At 46.3% G+C, this 23,487-nt stretch overlaps 1 protein-coding gene across 1 annotated transcript in view; it reads right to left on the bottom strand.

The window, feature by feature from the left end:
- Positions 1–23,487, bottom strand: part of ESR2 (estrogen receptor 2) — a 69,222-nt gene that overhangs the window by 16,240 nt on the left and 29,495 nt on the right. Inside the window, exons 4-7 of the mRNA XM_053405211.1 lie at positions 22,219–22,335; positions 12,875–13,174; positions 5,897–6,035; positions 3,927–4,060 (exon numbers count right to left, since the gene is read on the bottom strand). Of these exons, the coding sequence (XP_053261186.1) occupies positions 3,927–4,060; positions 5,897–6,035; positions 12,875–13,174; positions 22,219–22,335 (690 nt within the window). The remainder of the gene's footprint in view (positions 1–3,926; positions 4,061–5,896; positions 6,036–12,874; positions 13,175–22,218; positions 22,336–23,487) is intronic.

The raw sequence follows: 23,487 nt of genomic DNA on the forward strand, positions 1-23,487 counted from the left end.
AGCTGCAGCTATACTTTCCAAGGAAATAGGTTTAGGATCAGGCGACAACTTGGTTCCAATTCCATACAAAATGTGTGTGCCTGGAAATACTACATTTTCCATCACCTCTACATGGAAAAATTGAAGTCATCTCCATAAATTGGTTGACTCTAGAACATTTTCGCCACCGAGATTATGATTTAAGAAAGAAAATGGGGGTGACATATGTAATTAATTACATATAGGAACTGTCTTGTAACAGGTCAGTCTATTCACCCATCAAGCCCAGTAATGTCTACACTGATTGGCAGTGGCTGACAGGTGGAGGTCATTCCCAGACCCTGCTCCCTGCTCCTTTTAAGTCAGGTGTAGAGATTAAGGGCTGGTATCCAACCTTAATTTCCCATCACCCTAGAACAGATTTAGGATGTATGCCTGCATTAGGAGGCTGTGCAAGCAAAAAACTTGTGCCAACCAACACCCTATTTGGATACTGCCTTAAATTTGAGACCTTTTGCAAATACGTATGCTTTTCCCATGCATACCGCAGGAGACAGGAGCAAGAACTCATCTCAGTATTATGCAGTGCTATTTTTCTGGGACGCTGGTGGCGCTGTGGGTTAAACCACAGAGCCTAGGGCTTGCCGATCAGAAGGTCGGCGGTTTGAATCCCTGCGGCGGGGCGAACTCCCATTGCTCGGTCCCTGCTCCTGCCAACCTAGCAGTTTTAAAGCACGTCAAAGTGCAAGTAGATAAATAGGTACCGCTCCGACGGAAAGGTAAATGGCGTTTCTGTGCGCTGCTCTGGTTCGCCAGAAGCGGCTTAGTCATGACCTGGAAGCTGTACACCGGCTCCCTCGGCCAATAAAGCGAGATGAGCGCCGCAACCCCAGAGTCGGTAATGACTGGACCTAATGGTCAGGAGTCCCTTTACCTTTATTTTTCTAGGAAAAGAGGTGCTAGAATTCCCTTGTTCTCTTATAATGGCAACGGTGCCCACCGGAGAGGTGCCGGAACTGAGTTCCGGTGCGTTCCAGCTGAAAAAAAGTATTGGTATTACAGGAATGTCCTCCCTGCTGAAATACAAAAGGCCCCTGAGATAACAGCACTCTGTCAGCTCTTGAAGAAACTATGGTTGATCTCTTGAGAGGGGTCTCTCAGTTATGTTGGCTGTATTGTTTTGCAGCATATTTTAATCACTGTTGTTTATTTCGGTGTTTCAGTGGGTGTGCTTTAATGAAGGAGGTTGGCATTTTGTAATTGGCTTTTATAGCTTTGAACGGCTTAGAAGCAGTATACAAATTAATAAAGGTAAAGGGACCCCTGACCATTAGGTCCAGTCGTGACCGACTCTGGGGTTGCGGTGCTCATCTCGCTTTACTGGCCGAGGGAGCCGGCATATAGCTTCCAGGTCATGTGGCCAGCATGACTAAGCCGCTTCTGGCAAACCAGAGCAGCGCACAGAAACGCCATTTACCTTCCCACCGGAGTGGTACCTATTTATCTACTTGCACTTTGACGTTCTTTCGAACTGCTAGGTTGGCAGGAGCAGGGACCAAGCAACGGGAGCTCACCCCGTTGCAGGGATTCGAACCGCCGACCTTCTGATCGGCAAGTCCTAGGCTCAGTGGTTTAACCCACAGCGCCACCCACGTCCCATATAAATTAATAAATAACAGTAAATGTCTGAGACCATGACTTGGTGAGAGGAAGGAATCCTTAGTTGAGAGGTAGCAACCAGAGTTAGCAACCAGAGTTACTACCTAGAACGGTACGTCTGTGCGATTGGTGGGTAGCGATTTTGCTTTGATATTTTATATGGTTTCATCAGTGAGTGATGTCGTCTCCTGGTGTTTCTGCAATAATTTTTTAGTCGAGTGGAAGGCGTGATTGATGTTAACGGACATCTGAGTGGGAGATATTGGAGAGATTAGGTGGAGGGTGTGCTTGTGAGTATCAGTGGAAGAGTGTGATCAGTGAGAATAGAATGGGATGGGTGATATTGGATGAGAAGCGTCATTTGTTTCAATGTAAGAGAGAATTTGGGTGGGATGTTCTTGTGTTAGTGAGGGGAGCGTTGCATATTGCAAGCTAGAACGTGTCTTGGAAAGAAGACAGGCAAAGAGGGAAGAGAAGATGTTTGGAACTGTGCTGCTATGTTTTTACACTGACACTTTAAAAGCTCATCTGCTCTTTACGGTGCTCTTTCGCAAGTCAATTATCTTGACTCAGGAGAACTTTGCCAGCATCTCTGCTTAAAAGCCACCTTTTCAAACACCTTTGGCTTAATCCCTTTATCTTCATTCTCCACCCCAACCCAAGTTAAATATATGTAATTGCTTTTGCTCATATTCTCTCTCTGATAATCTCGCCTCTTCCATTCACTGTTCTTTCTTTTCTTGCCTCTTCTCCTGCTAACCCAGTTGTCCCGCCATCACTGCTGAAATGTCAATTGTACGTTCCTTAGGGGACCTTAAAAAAAAACCCCTACAAAGCCTCATACGCATTGATGGCAAGGATATTTAGTTTAACTAGCTAAGTGGCAGTTAAGAACATGCTTCCCCCCTTTGAAATATTGATATTTCATGTTATTTCATTGAAGATTCGCAAATAGCAGCTGGATTTATCTGCCCCATTCAGAGTTGGGCAGCAGCCTGTGGTCTGATAAGAGCAGACCTAAGGGAACAACCTAGCAGTTCGAAAGCACGTCAAAGTGCAAGTAGATAAATAGGTACCGCTCCGGCGGGAAGGTAAATGGTGTTTCTGTGCGCTGCTCTGGTTCGCCAGAAGCAGCTTAGTCATGCTGGCCACATGACCCGGAAGCTGTATGCCGGCTCCCTTGGCCAATAAAGTGAGATGAGCGCCGCAACCCCAGAGTTGGCCACAACTGGACCTAATGGTCAGGGGTTCCTTTACCTTTACCTTTTTAAGGGAACACAACAGCCACTTACCAGAAAAAAATGAAAGCAGTTTTAAATCCCATTGCTCCCTAGGTCAGCCGTGTGCATAAGGATGAACAGCAGCGTGATTCAAACCAAGTGTGAGGGACAGGGGCAGCCTGTCCTACCTCTCTGCCTGAGGCAAAATGGGGCACGTCTGTGGGCACAAAACTCCCCTTGCCACCCTCTCCAAAGCCTCTCTTATCAGGGTTACATGGCTGGCAAGATCTCACTGGCAGCGACAGAGCAAGCCGATCAGGTGCCTGGGGCGGCATGCGTGCTCTGCACCCTGGGGTGGGGCCAGCGAGGGCAGGATGCTCCACGGGGCCTCTGAGGAGTCTGTCTGCCTCCTCCCCCTCAGCCGCCCTACAGCTGAGGGGGAGGCAGCGGGCGGACTGTTCGGGGCAGCACAGAGCCTGTGGGCACCCAAGCCACTGCGTCACTCCCAGGAGAGATGCGTGGCTCAGGCGCGCTGCAGGCCCCGCAGTGAGTGCCGCCCGGCATTTTGTCACCCCCCTCAGTGGCGACACCCGAGGTGCCCTGCCCCCACCGCATCCCCTTCCTCCGCCCCTGCTCACTGGGCTCTCACAAGATTTTGTGGGGCTCCCACGAGAACTCGCCGGAACCTGAAAGCCTCTGCTTCCCTTCCCTTCTCCAGTGACAGTGGGGAGGCGTGTCCACAGAGGTGCCCCTTGGATTCTGCCACCTGAGGCAATCACCTCAGTCTGCCTCACGGATGGGCTCAAGTCCCAGGTTGCACGCAGCTTCATTAAGGGTCCTTAAGTTTTGCCTTTGTGTCTAGGATGAAACGGCACGTGGTGTCCTCAGTATTATTTCTGTGTACCAGTCATAAAACCATTAGAGCATGAGGACGGAAAAAGCACTTAGGGCATTTATTACTCCCTTTGCCTTAATGGCTCTTGTGCCCTTTGGTATTTCTTCTGCTACCACCCAACTTTTTGTTCCCGGTAATAAGCACAGCTTGACATGACTGAAGCGTCTACTCACTAGAATTGAGGAGGATCATGGCCTTGACACAAATATATTCCTTGTGCTGCAATTTCAGCTCCCGGAGCCTTGAAGTCGTCGCCAAAAGCATGTCAAAGATTTCCAAAATTCCTTCCACACATTTCCCTTCATCCCTAATTTTGGAGACATAAAAGAATTACTGAGGACGCAAAACAGCATTTCCTTTTAAAAAACACACCAAAACACTCCAGTATGCTCTAGTATGTACAGTGGTACCTCGGGTACAAATGCTTCAGGTTACAGACTCCGCTAACCCGGAAGTAGTACCTTGGGTTAAGAACTTTACCTCAGGATGAGAACAGAAATCGCACGTCAGCAGCGCGGCGACAGCGGGAGACCCCATTAGCTAAAGTGGTACCTCAGGTTAAGAACAGTTTCAGGTTAAGAACGGACCTCTGGAACAAATTCAGCTCTTAACCAGAGGTACCACTGTATTTGCCTTTTTTGTCAACATCCACAGTTTTTGTTTTGTCTTTGAAAAGAGCACCTTGAAATTCTAAGTGTATTCCACAAAATCCTTGTTCTTGCCTTTACAATGCAAATGAAGAACCTGCAGCCCCTCAGAAGTTGTTAGGCTACAACGCCAATCATCCCTCACTATCTCTGCTGACTGGAGCTGGTGGGAGTTTGAGAGGAGAGGAGAAATTCGATTTCATTTGCATTTTAATTAGAAACGACGTAATTTGCACTTGTTCCACCCATACACAAACTAAAACAAAGTTATCCTTTGACATTCACACTTCACTGAATTTTGGTCTCCAACCAAACAATATGTACCATAGTGCATATATTAGGGGGAAATGTGCATAATATATTAGTGAAAATAACATACGGAATGCATCTTATTAGAGGAAATTGTTGCAGAGAAATTCACATGAAAATGCTGGCAAATATTCATGAGAATTGTTTATTTGCAAAAATCGTAAGTTGCTGCACCAGTTGTGGTTAACTGAATTTAAGACCGGCAAAATAAACTTAGAGACCTGAAATGGAAGATTCATCCATTCCTATCTAGGAGTCCAGCAACATCCGGAGGGTCACAGATTCCCAATCCTGGCTTGAAATTCACCCCAGAAAATTATTCCTATAGTATTATTATTATTATTATTAGCCTATCACCATATGCTCTGCTTGGCAATCATCTGGAGGTTTCTCATGGTGTGTGTAGTTATTCCAATGTTAGGAACTGTAACTTGAAAGGTTTCTTTAGCTTGGTCAGTAGAACATGAAATTCTCAATCTCAGGGTCGTGGATTCGAGCCCATGTTGGGTGAAAGACTTCTGCATTGTAGGGGGTTGGACAAGATCATGGGCAGGCAAACTAAGACCTGGGGGCTGGATCTGGCCCAATCGCCTTCTAAATCTGGCCCGTGGACGGTCCGCGAATCAGCGTGTTTTTACATGAGTAGAATGTGTGCTTTTATTTAAAATGCATCTCTGGGTTATTTGTGGAGCATAGGAATTCGTTCTCCCCGCCCCCAGAAAAAGACAGTCCAGCCCATCACAAGGTCTGAGGGACAGTGGACAGGCCCCCTGCTGAAAAGGTTTGCTGACCCCTGGACTAGATGACCCTTGTGGTCCCTTCTAATTCTATGGTTTTAAGGACTTCAAATATTTTCATTATTACGACATAGGCCCAACTAGTCCTCTTCCCACAACAGCCCAAAAGATGCCCTGAGAAGGTCACAAGCAAGGCATGAGCACAACAGAACTTATATTCCCCAGTTTTCAGAGGCTTGTCATCTCCAATACTGATGGCGGAATGCAGTCAGCACGCTTGGTCGCCACCATGGATAGCTTCATCCTACACAAATGTCTTATCCCCCATTAAAGTGTCCACGTTGGCAGCCCCCACGATGTTTCTGTGCCACAAGGTTGAAATGCCGATCAAACTAACAAGCAGAAATAAAATGGAGCCCCGTAAGCCCAAAAGACGCTTCGTTTTCTCACCTGTCGAGTACGAGATCTGGCGCGAAGATGAGCTTGCCGGGGTGGTCGATGGATCTCCACATCAGACCCACCATCAACACTTCGAGCCAACAGCTTTCCAAAAGCCTTACTTGATCAAACAGACTGAGTTCTATAAAGCCTTTAAGGGGAGGAAAGGGGGGAGCGTGTCATCACATCGTAAACATCCGCTTAACCACCCAACTTTTTTTAGAACGGAAAAGTGTGACTTTCGAAAGCATCGAATCATTTCAGAATCAGAACTTTAGAAATTAAGGGGTTTCCAGCTGTAATGATTCGAGATAAGGATTTGCTGAGTAAATAATTTGAATTGGAATACAAGAAGGGGAGGTATGAGGAGGTCAGGGAAATATGTCATTTAAAACTAAGTATTGAGAACTGTATGTGGTTTTTTTTCTTTTTTCTTTTTTCTTTTTGCTGGTATAAAATTGGAAACTTAATAAATATCTTTATTAAAAAAAAAAAACAGAATCAGAACTTTGAATGCCTCGCATCTTTGAATGCCATTTTTAAACCCAGAGAAACCATGAACTTTTCTAGGCTGGCAGCACTTAATCTCTTGATCTCACAGGGCTTTGGGAATTGTGCATCATCCTCCCGAAGAGGAGATATGCACACGGGAAACCAAGGGCGGCAGGTGCTGGAGAGGCTGACAAGGATCTGAGCAAAGGGGAAAAGGAGACCTTCATTTTCACTTGCAGCCTTCCACTGTTGTGTTAAACATATCAGGTAGCAGGTAATGGAAGAGACCTTCTACCTGAGACCTTGGATAGAGCTGGTAGCAGTTGATGTCAACAATACTGAGCTAAGACAAACTGGCTGAGTCGGTATAAGGAATAGCCCTGAACTGGAACATTTTATACTTGTGAGGGGTTCTGGAGAGTCGGAAATGGAAAAACAGTTTCCCTTTCCCTTTCCTTCCTTCTGAAATAGTCTTGTACAATGCAAGGGACTAATGTCTAATCCAGACATATGGCAAGCTGTGTCGGAAGTCTAGATTTTGGCAAATTCCCTTTAAAGTAGCTTCCTATCTTTTTTTCTTTTTTTGTGATCTTGCAAGCTCAACAACTTTGGGCAAAACTAAAAAAAGGTTCAACAACTTTTGTGTCCGGATTTTCACTCTTTCAAATATGACAACTCAAGAGGCTCAACAAGCTTGGCTAGTTTCTGCTTGTTCCTGGTCTGCTCATAAACCAACTCCTTATCTTTTATGGATTACTTCTTTTAACAAAACTGATCCCCGTACTTGTGCTGTTGGCACACAGGATGAAGGCCTGTCTCCAGACAGGAATGTCAACAAAAGCCTCCCTTTCCCTTTTCTTTTTGAACTGCGGTATATTTCACCCCCACCCCAAGGCAGCGAAGAAAAGCAGGCAGGAGAGGCGAGCAAAGTATAGACCACACAAATGCAACTTGGGAAATGAAAGAGATCTTCTTCCAGAACTTTGCAGCGGCAGCGCAGTGCAAAAAGCCTGCCATATGGACCCGGTCTTAGTGCCGTGGTGCTGTGCTCTCTCAAATGTCCTGCTCCCTCATTTGGGATGCTAAAGAAAGGGCGCGGAGGGTATCCTCACTAAAATGAGGGCTGCTGGGAAATTAACGGATGGCAATCCACCCCGCAGGATCTCTCACACCCCCTCCTACACGCTGCATCCCAAGAGCAAGAACAGCGTGAAACCACTTGGGAATGAGTCAGTTGCAACCTGCTGTTCTCTCTGGCACCAGAAGCAAAGCCTTATGGGAAGGAGAAGTGTCATCTTCGTAGAGAGGGGGAAAGTGGCAAACTGAAAAAGAAAAGACAAAGGAGGAGGAAGAGGAGGGGGGAATAAGTATACAGATACGTGCAGGAGAAGCGCCGAGGCACCAACACTTTGCTCACATATAAATGTAACAAAGCCCTGCTGCTTCTGCCCCCCATCCTGCTTGAAAAAGGAACTTTTTTCCAGTTCAGTTTTCAGTTGTTTTTTTTTCAGTTCAGGGGCCACATTTCCTTCCGGGCAACATTCTAGGGGCCACATGCCAGTGATGCGTAGGGCCAGAGCAAAAGTAGGCAGGGGCAATTAATATTAATTTCACCTACTTTCACACACACACACACGGCTCTCTGTTATCTAGCCAGGCAAGCAAATGGCATAAGAGTTCAAGGGCATTTTTCCAGCTAGGCAAAATCACTCAAAGAGGGTCAGTGGGGGTGTATGGCTGGAGAGAGTCCCAGAGGCCAAGTGAAGAGGCCTGGAGGGCCACATCCGACTCCTGGGCGTGAGGTTCCCCACCCCTTCTTTGAAAAAAAAAGGAACTCCAGAAGGGAGCGGTTCAGAACAAAGGAAATAAAAGGTCGAACACCCCTCACTCCCTCCTCAATACCAATGGTTAGTAAAGAGAATAAAGAGGCACCGGCCTAAGAATAGGTCGTTTCTGCTTTTCAATGTCCTATCAAGTTCCTTGCTACTCCCAAGTTTGTCCAAATCATGTTTGCCTGGCACAAAGCTTTTTTGTCTGTCATTGTGATTTCTGCATGGCCAGGGGGTTGGACTAGATGACCCTGGGGTCCCTTCCAACCCTACTACGTCTCTATCATTCTATGACTGCAGCTCTCTGCATTGTTTTCAGGGAGTAAAGCTCCTTTGAACTGAACGGTGCTTACTCCTGAACTGCACTGAGCTTTAACAAAATATCTTCAGCCAGGTGAATAGCAACTTTTAAACTTTGTTTAGGGCGGCAAACCATCTTCCATTTAAACTGCTGTCATGAATGAAGAAGGAACTCCATCAAAGGGAAAGAAGAAGGACCCACCCTCTGCTTATTGATGCCCCCCATCCTTTGACTACCGCGGTGCTAAGCCATCACAAACTCAGAAGGCTCCTTGCAGGGCAGTCTTAAGCATATGCGACGCCGGGGTGCAAAAACCCGTCCAGTGCCTCCCCCCAGGTTGCCCAGAGTTGTCAACCTTTTGGAGTGGGGCAGTGCGCTCTGGGCCAGCTATCGAAGAAGAAGAAGAAGAAGAAGAAGAAGAAGAAGAAGAAGAAGAAGAAGAGTTTGGATTTGATATCCCGCCTTTCACTCCCTTTAAGGAGTCTCAAAGCGGCTAACATTCTCCTTTCCCTTCCTCCCACACAGCAAACACTCTGTGAGGTGAGTGGGGCTGAGAGACTTCAAAGAAGTGTGACTAGCCCAAGGTCACCCAGCAGCTGCATGTGGAGGAGCGGGGAATCGAACCCAGTTCCCCAGATTACAAGTCTACCGCTCTTAACCAGTACACTACACTGGCTCTCCAGTCGAGGTGCACAGGCAGGGCAGAGTAGGGCACAGAGGAGCACGAGGCGGCAGCACTAGGCAGGATGCCTCGTCGGGTGCGCAGCGCACTCTGGGCGGGCCTCTCCACAGCCCTATGCCAATCTCAGGCACGCAGGAGGGCAGAGCCAGCCGGCCGCCTCAGTGTCTCGCTGGCTCGGTCGCCCCCGAACTCACAGCGCAGAGCCACCTGCAGCAGAAGAGCCCACCACAGTGCTCTGACCAACGGGCAGGCCCAGACAGAGGGGGGGGCCATATGGGCCACTTGGCCCGGGCCTCCAATTCCAAAGGGGGCCTCGGTCAGCATATTCACAATCGTATATCTCTATTCTCCATTTTGTCTTTATATGCAGATACAGTTCAAGCCTTGAAATGAAATTATTTGTCAGCATAACTTTTGTGAACATTATTTATATACTTACTTATAAGACTTCAGTTATCCCCAGGGTAAAAAAAAGGAGGGGCCACATTATCTACTTGGCCCGGGCCTCTGCCTGGCTCTGCAAGGCCCTGCCAACGGGCGGACTCTTCCCCGGACTCCAACTCTCGGGCCCTGGACTCTCAGCCTGGCACCCCTGAGAGCCCAGGGCCCGGGTGCCCCACACCCCTAACGCCTATGGTTAAGACAGCCCTGCCTCGTTGTCACCTCTTGTACTTGCCAAAGCAAGGAGGGGGCATCAGTTACCCCGGTGCTCTTGCGGTTGACATCTGTCAGCGCTGCCCAAGGTCCCAGCTCACACAAGACCAACGCTGCTTCTTCCTCAAGTAAAAAGGTCTTTATTGAAGTTCAATTTCATTTCCAGACGCGCAGCGCGCAACACTACGTCTATGCCCTAGACCGTAGAAGTCCCATCTGAATCTCCTCCCCCCTGACACCAGCTTAAGATTCTAGCCTTACTCCACCTCTTCCTCTGTTCCTTCTTTCTCTGGGTCCTCCTGCTAGTCGGAGTCTCAGCCCTCCTAGATTCTTCTGACGCCGAGTCCGCCGACTCTTCTCCCCCCCTCCTTCGGGCTTTAGGACCTGGCTCCCAATCCGGGTTTTCTGCTGTCCCGCGCTCCTCCACATTTGAACTTGGCGCGCGCGCGCAGCCTCCCACTTTCCTTCTGACCGTTACACTTGTGTCACTGCTCCCTCTTTCGGGGAGGCTAGCTGGACCTGGCCTTCCCTCCGTTTCCCCACTCCCCGATGGGGGCGTGGTTACCCCTGACTCATCTTCTCTCCCCTCTGGAGGAGAAGCTGGTCCTGACTCATGTGACTCTTCCCCCCCACTGTGCTCTGGTGGGGGAACCGGTCCTGATCCTCCGCTACTCCTTTGGGACTCCCCTCTGGTTCCTTGTTTATGGAACGTCCCCCCTGGGATTCCCCTCGCCCTTACCATAGGCGCCCCCTCCTGGGAATCTTCTGATTCGCTGGAGAAGCTCATGGAATCTCTCGGGCCACTGTCATATTCCCCTACGCTCCCCTCTGATTCCTCTCCTCCGCTCTCTATTTGCTCTCTCCCCTGCTCTTCTGCTCCTGAGCCTCTGACAACATCCTTACCCATCCTCTGAAAAAAAAGAAAAAAGGCCCTGTGCTGTTCTCCAACTCCTGCTCCCCACTACACAAATACTCCCCTCAGTATCCTACTTCCAGAGTCAACATGGGAGTTACAACGCTGCTCTGTTGGTCTGTGTGAATGCTGATCCACAATGGGGGGGAGGGGAGGGAGGGAACTGTGCAAATATCTGTGGTACTAAATTTACAGTATGATCGCACTGTTATTCATTCTCCCCACCCCGCCCCGCCATCGTTCGCACCACAGATGCACCCTGCTACACAAGTACAGCATGCCAACTTGATTTTTGAAAAATAATGCTTTGAATTTAGTTCGCATTTCTGCTCAGAGTCAAATGAAAAGAGAAAAGGCAGATCAGCCTGAAATTGAAGAGGTCAATAATTCCGAGGATCATCAACTTGTGAAAAGAGAGATTGTTTCCCCCCCACACCCTATACGAAAGGAATATAGAATCTCTAATAGCAGCATTTACTACCTTGGGGTTGGGAAATCAGACACTCCTACCAAACTCTCTCTCTCTCTCTCTCTCTCTCTCTCTCTCTCTCTCTCTCTCTATCTCTCTATCTCTCTATCTCTCTATCTCTCTATCTATCTCTATCTCCTACCACCAACACTTTAAGTGACAAAATAAGCAGCCACTCAAATGTGAAAATGGATTCATTCCCCAGCTTGAGTGCAAATGCCTGGCATTTTCCAATGATCAAAGTAAAATTACTCGTCGCCACAGCGCCCACTCAAGACCCCAGTGACTTTAAATTTCATTTGAGACTTTTCAGATATAATGCTCTTCTTGTATTTATGATCCTTCCTTCCACTTGCAACAGGCAGCTCTCAGTCGCCCTGCTGTGTGCACATTTTAGACGCCTTAGAAAAATTAGAAATTGCCAAGACTGTTAAAACGGCTGAAGGACTGATTCTCCAGCACTTAAAAAAAAAGAAGTAAGTTGATCTTTTTATTTTATTTTCATTTTTTAAAGGGCTTTGGATTGATTCCATTCACTCTGCCCAAATCACTTACGAGGAAAAAAGAAAAGTAGCCATATAGATAAGAAATTGCAGCTGTTGGGTGGGCGTTCTGATTACAAAGTTATGCCTGGAATTGCAAAGACATTCCACCAACTGCATAAGGTGCTTCCTTATTCCTAGCTACCCTACTGTCCTACAACATCTGTATCGCCTACTCTGAGTAGCAGTGGCTTTCCAAGGTCAAAGTCTTTTCCATCACCTGCTACCTGATCATTGGCTACGCTTGCTGGGGCCGATGAGAGCTGGAGTCCTGCAATGTCTGGAGAGTCACAGCTTCCTGCGGTTCCTGGGAAATGGTCAGGGATTGAACCTGAAACATTCTACATTCAAAGCATGTGCTGTTAAGTATAGCAATTTAATTCACAGAAATTGAAAATGCTTGTATGCATTACCAGGTTGCTTAAATTCAATTGGTTGGTAACTGAATTCTAGAGAGTCTAGTAGTTCTCATGCGACTGGCTAACGTTGGTCGCATGGGAGGTATCTAGAGAAGGAAAGACTCCAATTTTATGTGCGGCAAGATGACTGTGTTTTAGAATCCACTGTGAACACTGCTAAGTTGAATCGAGTGTGGGAGCGCTTCTTCTTTGCTTGGAAGAAAGAGAGCAAAGCTGCAGGAGAAGGTAAAAGTGGGAATCTCCCATAGGAGCTGCAAGGCATAACCTTAACAGTAATACAGAAGGCTGAAAGTTCTGAGCTCTGGAAAGGGAGGAAAATACAGTCGTTTGGAATTTAGAAGAAGAGACTGTAAGCCCATGCTTGGAGAAGCACGGGGCTGTAAATGTTATGCTTAAATTCATCTATAAGTTTCTGCAAGTAAAGTTTATGAATATTGAAGTCTGGAATTGGTTTTAATTTCCAAAGAAGGATGTCAGTGATATATATGATTTGAACTTCTTAGTTGTGATTTCGCTACTCTTATTTCAACATGTGTCTTGCTACTTGCAATGGCACAAACCAGGTTGCAGAACCAAATCACAATACGGGATCTGTTCTGGGATCTAAATTACACTAGTGCCTATGTCTGCAATGTATGTTACATGGCACAAAAGTCCACTGGGAAAACTGGAATGTTCAAAATTCTTACCAGGAATCTTTTTGGCCCAGGCAATCATGTGGACCAGTTCTTTGTCTGCAAGCTTCGTCAGAGACATCATCATGGAGGCTTCTGTAAACGGTTTGCTGGGGCGGCTCACCAACACATTTGGAGGCTCGGCTTCAAGTAATATGGAAACGAACTGTTCCGGGGTCAGTGCATTGACCAGCAGTTCTTTTACTTGAATTATGGCTTCATTGTTCTTCTTAACTTTGCCTGCGCAGTGCACTGGATCGTCTGAGTTACGGTGGCGGCGAATTATGCGATAGCCACAGCGCTCTCTTCTTGAACCTGAAATTCACAATATTTCAGAACTAAAGGAAGTTTTTCATTAACCCAGTCACCACATTTCCCTTGGGCAGGGTATAATAAATAATAATAATAATAATAATAATAATAATAATAATAATATTCTAATAACAATATTTTAAAACACAAAACTGGCCAATACGAGAACAATGTACTGATTGCCAAATTCCCCAGTGCGTCCGGCATTCAAGTTGTAGACCCGGAAATTAGGTGGGCACCGATGGTTGCATGCTTTCTCCATGCTCAGGCATTCCCCAGCCACGAATGTCAGTTCTCCAGGACCTTCAGTTTATAGCTGATATCAATGTTCATTGAATGTTCTGTTGGAATGTTCTATTACTTTATTTCTGCAAATCTGACCTTTTGTGAAGTGCTTTGCTACTCAATGAATGAGGCAGCAGGACCCTCGCAGAATCCTAAAGTTGGAAGGGAAAAACCCCTGTGATGAAGGAATATGCTGGATTTTATATATATGTTTGGTTTGCAATGTTGCTGCCACTGAGAAATGGGCTCATTCCCAATTACAGTATTTAGTATAATGAGCACACAGCCATAGTGTTGCATGCAGTTAATTTAGTCACTTTCTAAACCACTATTTACTCACAAGATAATTAAAAGTGCTTAAAAACAGGAAAACAAGCATATACGTTTAAAACAAGACTAAAGCCTGAGAGAACAAAAATGTCTTCAATTGTCGTACCTCAGCAGGAATGTTATTCCACAGAACAGGGAGAGCTACACTAAAAGCCCTGCTCCAAGTTACTGTTCTCTCTCTCCCCCCCCCCCTGCAGCCCATTTCAAATACTGTAGGTGTTAACCCTTTTGTTTTCTTCTTAATTTAGAATAATGTTATGGCTTTAAGAATGTAATGAATGAATTTGTTTTAAAGGAATAAATAGGGAGCCTTTTTATATGAAAAAAAATAATTCCTAAGTGTAGCATGTTTATTTTACTGCGATTCCTCTCCATGTGGTGAGAAAAGGTTTGAAGTAGCAATAATGAGAAGCAAATAATCCATGATTAAGTCAGCAACTCAATTTTCTCTTTTTAATGTCAGGTCAAACATCAATCACTTCCAAACTCTATAGGAAACACCAACATAACTGAAAACAACAACAACAGGCCTTTTAAGACATATCACTTGGTAAGTTGGTAACTCATTTATAAATGTGAAATATTTCTATTTTTCCTTGGAATATACAGTCGTACCCCGGCTCCCAAACGCCTTGGGAGTTGAACGTTCCAGCTCCCGAACAATCGAAAACCAGAAGTGAGTGTTCCAGTTTTTGAACGTTCATTTGGAAACCGAACGTTCGACGGGGCTTCGGCGGCTTCCGGGAGCTTCCTGCAGCCAATCAGAAGCCACGCTTTCATTTCCGAATATTTTGGAAGTCTATTGGACTTCCGGAACAGATTCCATTAGACTTCCGAGGTATGACTGTAACAAGTTTGCAAGTCAAGAAGTCTACACATATTAAATTAGTGCACCAGCCATTATTGGTCATAAGTTTTTTTTCTTTATGAAACTGATCATTATGAGAAGAATTTTCCAAAAGCCACTGCTGTCCTGGAGTATCTATGTTGCACCTGTTCTTGCACCCCTTAGAGATCCTGCGTCAACCTTGTCATTATTTTGCCAAAAATCAATGCCATGCTGACTCCCTGTAATTACCACCACCATTAATAAAGTCAGAAAAGTGGAAGTGCAACCAGCAGCACATATATTCGTGGTCAAACAAGTGACTCATCTTATCCCAGCGATGCCAACCTGGTGCTCTCTTCATCAGGTGAGCCTGCCCTCTCCTTTGTTTTCATTCTGCATTGTGCTTTCCCTCCTCTCCCTACACACTACAGTGGTACCTCAGGTTAAGTACTTAATTCGTTCCAGAGGTCCATTCTTAAGCTGAAACTGTTCTTAGCCCGAAGCACCACTTTAGCTAATGGGGCCTCCTGCTGCCACCACACCGCCAGAGCACGATTTCTGTTCTCATCCTGAAGCCAAGTTCTTAACCCGAGGTACTATTTCTGGGTTAGCGGAGTCTGTAACCTGAAGCGTATCTAACCTGAAGCGTATGTAACCCGAGGTACCAATGTACAAGGGAAAAGCCAGAGTCTCAGAGAACAGGGAGGAAGAGGTGAAGAAAGTGCGCCACACAACCCTCCTGGAAATTTCCTGAAGAGAAGCACCTGAACTTCTCATCTTCCTTTTGAAAATACCAACCCCTATTTGTCATCTTTTATATGGAGTCCAAACACCCTCCGTTGGCATCGCCACTGCCCTGCCACACTGCTTGGGCACGCTAGTGTGGCGATCACACAGGGTCCCCGGACATTTCACCGTCTATTGATGCCTGTGCCACCACTTGATTTCACGCTGCCACCACCCAGGCCCTACCTGGTACAATACTGAGTCCAGTCAGGGTTAAATTGGAACGTATACTTCTGTTTATTTATTGCAGTTTAACAAGCGTGTGGTTTCATAAATGGTATCGGTCAATTATATTCATGGGGTGCCTATCCAGACCTATAACTTCCGCTACCTGCTCTCACTCACTAAACCACCTCTCAGATATTTACTTGTCTTCCTAGCCCCTAACTGTTCCTGACTCAGCTTATTTCGCTACACTGACTCAACCTGCCCACAGACTCTATCCCAATTCACTCCCACTCCAACCACCCACCCAATGAACTCCCCCCTTCGCCCCTCCCAGAGCTGGTTTTATAGTCCCTCTGACTCCACCCCCCTGTGTTCTGATTGGGTAACGTGTTTAACTATTTCACCTCCAGCACTCTCATATGTTAACGTCACAGCTAGCTCCTTACTGCCAATTACCCTTTTGTAAACAGCAAAGAGATCATCCTAGCCAGAACACCACATGTCAGCGATTCACCATTGTTGAGCATTAGAAAGAACACTGCCCGTTAGGTCTGTTTAAAGATTCAATGGAGGCAATCACCAGCCCTGATTCACCCACCCTGAAATTATAAATATCACGTCCCAGTTTTGATATTTGATTGCTGGGTCCCGGATTATTACAACATTTTCCATTGCTTTTTCTTACTAAGCACTCTCCACTTCCCAAAGTGATTAGAAGTTCCAGAGGTATCCTTACAGAGTATATTTTGCTTTGGATGAGACTGCACTGGAGACTTGTCTTTGAATGGTTTGTTTTATTTACAAATATACATCAGATCCTAATGCAAGCATTAAAGCTGCTGGTCATGATCCAGGTGGCCCTGGAACCTGCTGGGCTGCTTGCAATCCAGCTCCCTGTCTCATTCTTTGTCCTCTTAATTCAACACTGTTTCTCTACCCTTGGCATTGGCTGAAGGTGTCCCATTCCAAAGGCAGGGGAGAGAAACTGTCCATCATTCGCTCCTTGCTGAAGATCAACCTGTCATCTCTGACTAGCCGCAAGGAATCAGCCAGCAGTCATCACACTGACATGGTCTCTGACATACTGCTATGCCTGAACAGGGAATGCACCAGTTTGCACTCACTGTAAGGCCATAGTAAATGATTTGTAACTAATACCTAGATTTGGGCTGCTTTGTTCCTCCCCTCTAGCATGCAGAGAAAACGTGCCACCCAACCCCTGGCTTAGATTTATGCGCGAACTGGGAATTGTCATTCATTTCACTCCAAACAAACCACAATTTGTAGCGAAGGTTTCTTCTTGGCTTACAAACCATGGCTTTGTTTGAGAAAATCGAACGACGAACTTTCTGGCAGCAAGAGCTGTTCGACAGTGGAATGGACTCCTTTGAGAAGTGGTGGACTCTCCTTCACTGGAGCATGGACAAGATGGCCCTTAGGGTCCCTTCCAACTCTACAATTCTAGCAGAAAACAAATTGTCGTTTTTATCATACCATGAATAACCCAAACCCTGGTGCTTTTGGGGGGGGGCCAGGGGGTTGTGCTTTTTGCAGTTTCTATGATTGCTCCAAAGGCAGAACGGAGTACTTATTTGCCATACCTCTACTTCATTGCACCTTCAGTACACGCCTATTTATTTTAAATTTGCATATAAAAGTCAGTAGGAGATTTCGCTTCTAAATGATCAGAATGAGTAAGTAACCAGTCTCTTCTGCCGAGTTCTGCTTCTGTTGATCCCAACAGCCTAAAATCCAAGGCTGACAGACAACAACACCCTTTTATCACAGTTGTTGTATAAATGAACTGATTGGGTAGCCTGAGAGAATTCGGCTTTGATTGCAGTATATATACTGTATATAATATCTGTTTCCCTCTCCTAGAAGAAAAGGCTAATGATTGAGCTGGGCAGGCTCCCCAAATGAAATGAGACACATGATTGAAAACCGCTTTTCATTTTCAGCGTGAAGTCATAAGTGTCAATAATATTCTTTCTCCTTGAAAACCACTCTGCAATTCAACTCGAGCGACACCGAAGTTTAGGAAAGCATTCCTGCACCTTGAAAAAAAAATAATTCCCCATTGCATACAAATAAAATGAAATGGTATAATATATGGCAAAGGGGAAAAAATGTAAGCAGAATCCGGATACATGGATTCTTAGAAGATTCCAAAATGATTTCTCTGAACACTTTCTGATCCAGGATGTATAACAATCTACCCCTTACAATTCAGTGCCGCTTCCAGATAGAGGGTTTCACAAGAATCACCCATACCCAATCAAGACATTATTAGAACATACGAAGAGTCTGCAGGATCAGGCCAATAGCTGTCCAGCATCCTGTTCTCACAACGGGAAACCTGCAAGCAGGACCGTTTGCAGAAACTCGCATTCAGAAGCGTTGCTGCCTGCAACCATGGAGGAAGAGTATCGCCATTGTAGTTAATGGCCTCTTCTATGAATTTGTCCAATCCCCATTTAAAACTATCTAAGTTGGTGGCCATCACTGCCTCCTTTTGGAGCAAGTTCCATGGTTCAGCTACACTCTTATCTGTCCTGAATCTTCAGGCATTCAGCACCACAGAATGTCCATGAGTTCCAGTACTATAAAACATTTATCTATCCACTTTCTCTGCACAGTGCCTAATTTTCTAAGTTTCTATCATACTGCATCTTATTCGCCTTTTGTCTAAACGAAAAAGCCCCAAATGCTGCAGCTTGCCCTCATAAGCAGAGTTGCTCCATCCCCTCAATCACTTTGGCTGCCCTGAACCCTTCCCAACTTTACAATATCATTTTTCAGGTAAGGCGTACACACACACACACACAAACACAAAAGCAACTAGCACTGAAATTGCTGTCAATGTGAACCCCCCCCCAATGGTAATTGTTGCCAGTGGGGATGATTTTTACTAAATCACAGCCAGTGAGCGAAGGTTTAAACTTCACAAACCCACTTACTAAACTTCTGCTGACAACCACAGTAGCCTGCACTTGGTGTTCAGTTTTTAAATCCTATAATGTGATTGCTACCCCTGTTATTAACATGTAGTTAGGCCCTTGGTGATCCTTACAGCAGTCCTTCATTTTTAAGTTGCAAATTATTATTATTGTTATTTATTAAATTTCCATGCCTCCCTTCCTCCAAGGATCATGGGGCAGTTTGCAATATAAAATCACTATATATATGTGTGTGTGTGTGTGTGTGTGTAAAGGTAAAGGTACCCCTGCCCGTACGGGCCAGTCTTCCAGACTCTAGGGTTGTGCGCCCATCTCACTTAAGAGGCCGGGAGCCAGCGCTGTCCGCAGACACTTCTGGGTCACGTGGCCAGCGTGACAAAGCTGCATCTGGCGAGCCAGCACAGCACACGGAACGCCGTTTACCTTCCCGCCAGTTAGCGGTCCCTATTTATCTACTTGCACCCGGGGGTGCTTTCGAACTGCTAGGTTGGCAGGCGCTGGGACCGAACGACGGGATTATATATTATATATTATAATATATAATATTATATATATATATAATAGTAACAAACAAAAACAATTCCCCCAACACACAGCCATAGATTTTTTAATTAGCCATAGGCCTGGGAAAAGAGGAATGTTTTTGCCTGAGGCCTAAAGATAAGTAGTGAAGGCGCCAGGCAAGCCTCCCTGGAGAGAGCAAGCGGGGAGCCACCACAGAAAAGGCCCTAATCTTGTGTTGCCATCCTCTGGACCTGATATGGTGAAGGCACATGAAGAAAGGCCTCAGATGATTATTGCAGGGACTGGGGCAGTCCCTATATGTTTACTGCCAATCTGGAACTAAGGCTGAGAGGTAGTAGATTGGGTTCATGGCAAAGGCAAGGTCTGGACAGGGGATCTCCTGGTTCACAGCATGGCCTGCTCACCACTTCACAAGCAGTACCAAACCCAGGATCCTAAAATATTTATCCAGGCGCATTGTTGACTTCAGGGAGTGACTTGAACGTAGGACATTGTGCTAAGGCAGCTCTAGCAGGCTGTATTGGGGCCTCCTGCAGCTGCCTAAGGGACCTGTGTCCCTTACATTTAAATGTGCCACCGTGTCACTTGCCTTCTGGAAAGATGAAAGGCAGCTTTCATTCTACCTCATGAGGGGATCGTTCAAAACAGCGCTGTCATTCCTCCATTCCCAATCAATGGCCTCATGTCTCCCGGGCATGTACACTCTGCACTGGTGATCCTTCTAGCTAGGTAATGATGACAACTTTATTACAGAGCCTGGCCATCTGTGACGGTGTCAGGTGACAGCTGAAAGAAAAGCAGAGTCCAGGCCAGGGAAGTCATGTGGTCAGCTCCTGAAGAGACCACCATGACCCCAGGCAGTACAGCTGGGGAAGCCTGGTCCACCGCCTGCTAAAAACTTACTGCCATATTTTTCACTCCATAAGACGCACCTAGTTTTTAGAGGAGGAAAACACACACAAAAATTTTCAGTGCCTCCTCTGCTGCTCGCTGTAAAGCAGCAAAGTGGACAGCTCCTCTCTGCTTTGCTGCTTTAAAACGGAGCCTCATAGCTCCCCTTCCTTCCCTCCTCTGTGGCTCACTTTAAAGCAGCAAAGCGGACAGGAGCCGCTTACACGTCCCTCCTCCGCGCAGCATTTGCTTCACAAGACACACAGACATTTCCCCTTACTTTTTAGGAGGAAAAAAGTGTGTCTTAGGGAGTGAAAAATACCTCACATAAAGACCCTCTGTGCCCTGGTGGGAAGGGAGAAACCCTGGCTAGGAAGTTCCGGCCCTCAGATTCTGATGGAGACCATCAGAAATGAGAGACAAGTCTGCTGCTTTAGTGCTAAGTCTTCTGTAACCTGTTCGTTTGTAATTGCATTTCAGTGTCTGGAGAGTGTAAACTGCCTTGAGGGCCTTGGAAGAAAGAGAAAGAGAGAAGAAGCGGGGAGAAGGGAGGGAGGGAGGGAGGTGACTTACACACTACCTCTGTATTGAGCACTTGTTCTCATTTGCTTGTGGGGTGGTTACATGACATTCTTGTCCCTTATTTTTCAGCGCATATCCCCATCACTTGCCTTATCGCAAAAGTCCATTTTAGGGGGAAGTGGGTTTGTTGCACAATAACTCCAAATCCACTTTAACATGCCCCCACCTCATGTCCTGCTTTGAGCAGAACATTCTGGAATGGACCAGGGCTTTTTTTTCAGCCAGAGCGCACCTCTCAGGTGAGTGCCATTGCCATTCTAAGAAAACATGGTGGGCTCTGACACCCCTTTTCTGGAAAAATAGCACTGGACTAGACCCTGGGATGTCTTGTTTTGGCTCCCAAAAGAGCTCGGTCCCAAAAGGCTATGTTTTGGGGGAGGCTGCATTCTCACACAAATCATGCAACTCGCACAGGAGCACGGCCTCAAAAGATGCACATCCCGATTTTCTTTTGCACCATGTTGGAAGGTGTGCTTTAATTGCATAACCTGAAGCTCACCCAAAAATAGCAATCTGGAAGTGTCTTGTCCCTGCAAAGGACAACGCACAAGACAAGATGGACAGTGTATCTGAATTGCTGTGTCCACTGCAGTTCCTTATGAATTGTAAGTTTCCCCCTAGAATGTTTCTCCTGGATAGGAATCTCAAATAATAGGGCATCTAGGGTGTAGCAACAGGGATTACCTGACCTGGGCATAACCTGGACATGAAAAGCAATGTAATCTATCAACAGTTATCAAGTCCACATTCAACCAGATCATGTTTTCCTTTTAGTTTGTATTAGTTCAGTGTTACCAAGGCAGTCGATGAAACAGCAGTCATCACAGAGGCTTAGTAAGGGCAGCAGGCAAGGCAGAGCAACATCACTGTAGCTTCGTGTTGGTTCTGTGCCTGCAGCCTAACACAGTCAAGAGCATCCAGCAGAATGCAATGGGAAGGGGAGGAGCAAACTGAGGACATGTGACTTCAGGCAGGCAGCAGGTATTGTCAGCTTTTCCCAAAATGGATTTTCAGTACAACAGGTTCAGTGGTGACTCACTGAAGTAAAGCCAGTACAGTCTGCCTGAACCATGAGAATGAAAAATATCAATGATGGCACCCCTAAAGTTTGATCAGCATTTTGGAGACGCCTTAAGACAGAGGGATCAGCCCCATGGGAAAGGCCAGTTCTATCCCAGTTGCGTATAATCTTCCAGAATTATTTTTGTTGTTGTTTTTGTTGTTCTTTAAACCAGCAGTATTTTTTTCTGGTAGTACTGACCAGTATGCAGTACTAGTACCTTTCCCTCCAAAGGGTTCCCAAACAATATTGGATGATTAAGCTAAGATCGAATGACTAACTGAAGTTCTGGATCCACCTCCCATTGGCATTACAGTGGTACCTTGGTTTACAACCATAATCCGTTCTAGAGATCCGGTTGTAAACCAAAACAGGTTGTAACCCAAGGCGTGCTTTCGCGAATGGGGCCTTTCCAAAAAGCGGGGGGGTTGTAATCCAAAAAAAGGGACACACACTTCCAGGTTTGACATGGTTGTAATCCAAAACGGTTGCAAACCAAGGTACCACTGTAATAGAATTCGCACATGCATAACTGTGGTCAGGATGAGAGCCCGTGACTCCTCTAGAATGCGAGCAAAGATCTGTAACTGAGAAACGCGACAGGACAGACCCAAGGGAATGCAAAACTCACCACATTTCATCATCCCGACTTCGTAGCATTTCCGAAGTCGGCAGGCTTGGCAGCTTTTGCGTCTGTTTTTATCTATTGTGCACTGATTTGTCGCTGGGCAAATATAATCGTTGTGTCCTGCAAGGAGAGATAAAAGGGGGAACATCTGAAGAAGAAGGTGAGGACTGAAGAAGAAGGTGAGGACTGCTGAGGACTGTGATTACACCTGTGGCGATTGGTCCAGAGGTTAAGCATTTGCCTGGCATGCAATAGGTTCCAGGTTCAAATCCCCGACATCTCCAAGTAGTACTGAACTCATGCCTGAAACTGTGAAGAGCTGCTGCCAGTCTGTGTAGAATATACTGAGCTAGATGGACTGACATAGGATAAGGCAGGCTCCTAGGTTTCTGTGATTTGCGACTAAGGATAGGGAAGAAATTTGATTCAGTTCACATTTAGAGCCAAATTGTCAGGGCGGGTGTCAGGAGCAGGTCAGCAATAACTCACAAGGTGTCAGTGAAGTTAACCCTTTATACAAAGAAACAAGGCAGCTCATGCCTAGTGAGCACAGCAGCTTCTTCAGTAGGTCTTGCCCCTATGAGGCAGAGACAGAAGCTCTTTGTCTTCCTATAGTTGCCTAAGCTTCCTCCACTCCTGGGTCCTTCGTCTTGCCTGATACGCTCTGGCCTCTTCATGCCTCTCTGGGTTCTGGGCGACCAAGGAGGAAGTGAGCTGGTCGCAGCAGCTGGAGGAGAAGAATCGCTGGATTCTTCAGCGGAAAAGGATGGGGCTAATTTAATAACTATCAGGATTCTAAGATGGCAATGGAGTAGCATCTCCAGGCAGAGGCTCCTCTGTAATTAGTGCTTCTCTCCCCCTTCCTCTATCTGAGGTAAATAATTAGAGCTAAGGAAAAATAATTCGGATTCAGATTCTTCAGCAGCCTGCCTCGCCTCTGTCTCCTGACCTCCTTCCTCTCCAGCCTCTGATTCTGCCTCTGATTCTGGACTGCCCTCTGTCTCAGCCTCTCTCTGCTCACTAAGCCCTGTTGCCTCTTCAGCTTCTGACACTTCTTCCTCCTCCCAGTCTGCTCCCTCTTCTTCCTTTGACCACCTTATTGTTGCCCTGCCAGCAACCCCCTGGCTCTGAGCCTTCTTCCCCTGGGGGTTCTCTTGGGGGTTCCCCAGCTGGTGCCCCCCACCACTCCCTCTGCATCCAGCCAGTCCATGAAAGCAAATCTATCAAATTCACATTTTTTGAAACAATATGCAAACCGGAACATGGCTATCA

The sequence above is a fragment of the Podarcis raffonei genome, chromosome 1 (assembly GCF_027172205.1).
Source record: "Podarcis raffonei isolate rPodRaf1 chromosome 1, rPodRaf1.pri, whole genome shotgun sequence".
NCBI classification, from domain to species: Eukaryota; Metazoa; Chordata; class Lepidosauria; order Squamata; family Lacertidae; genus Podarcis; species Podarcis raffonei.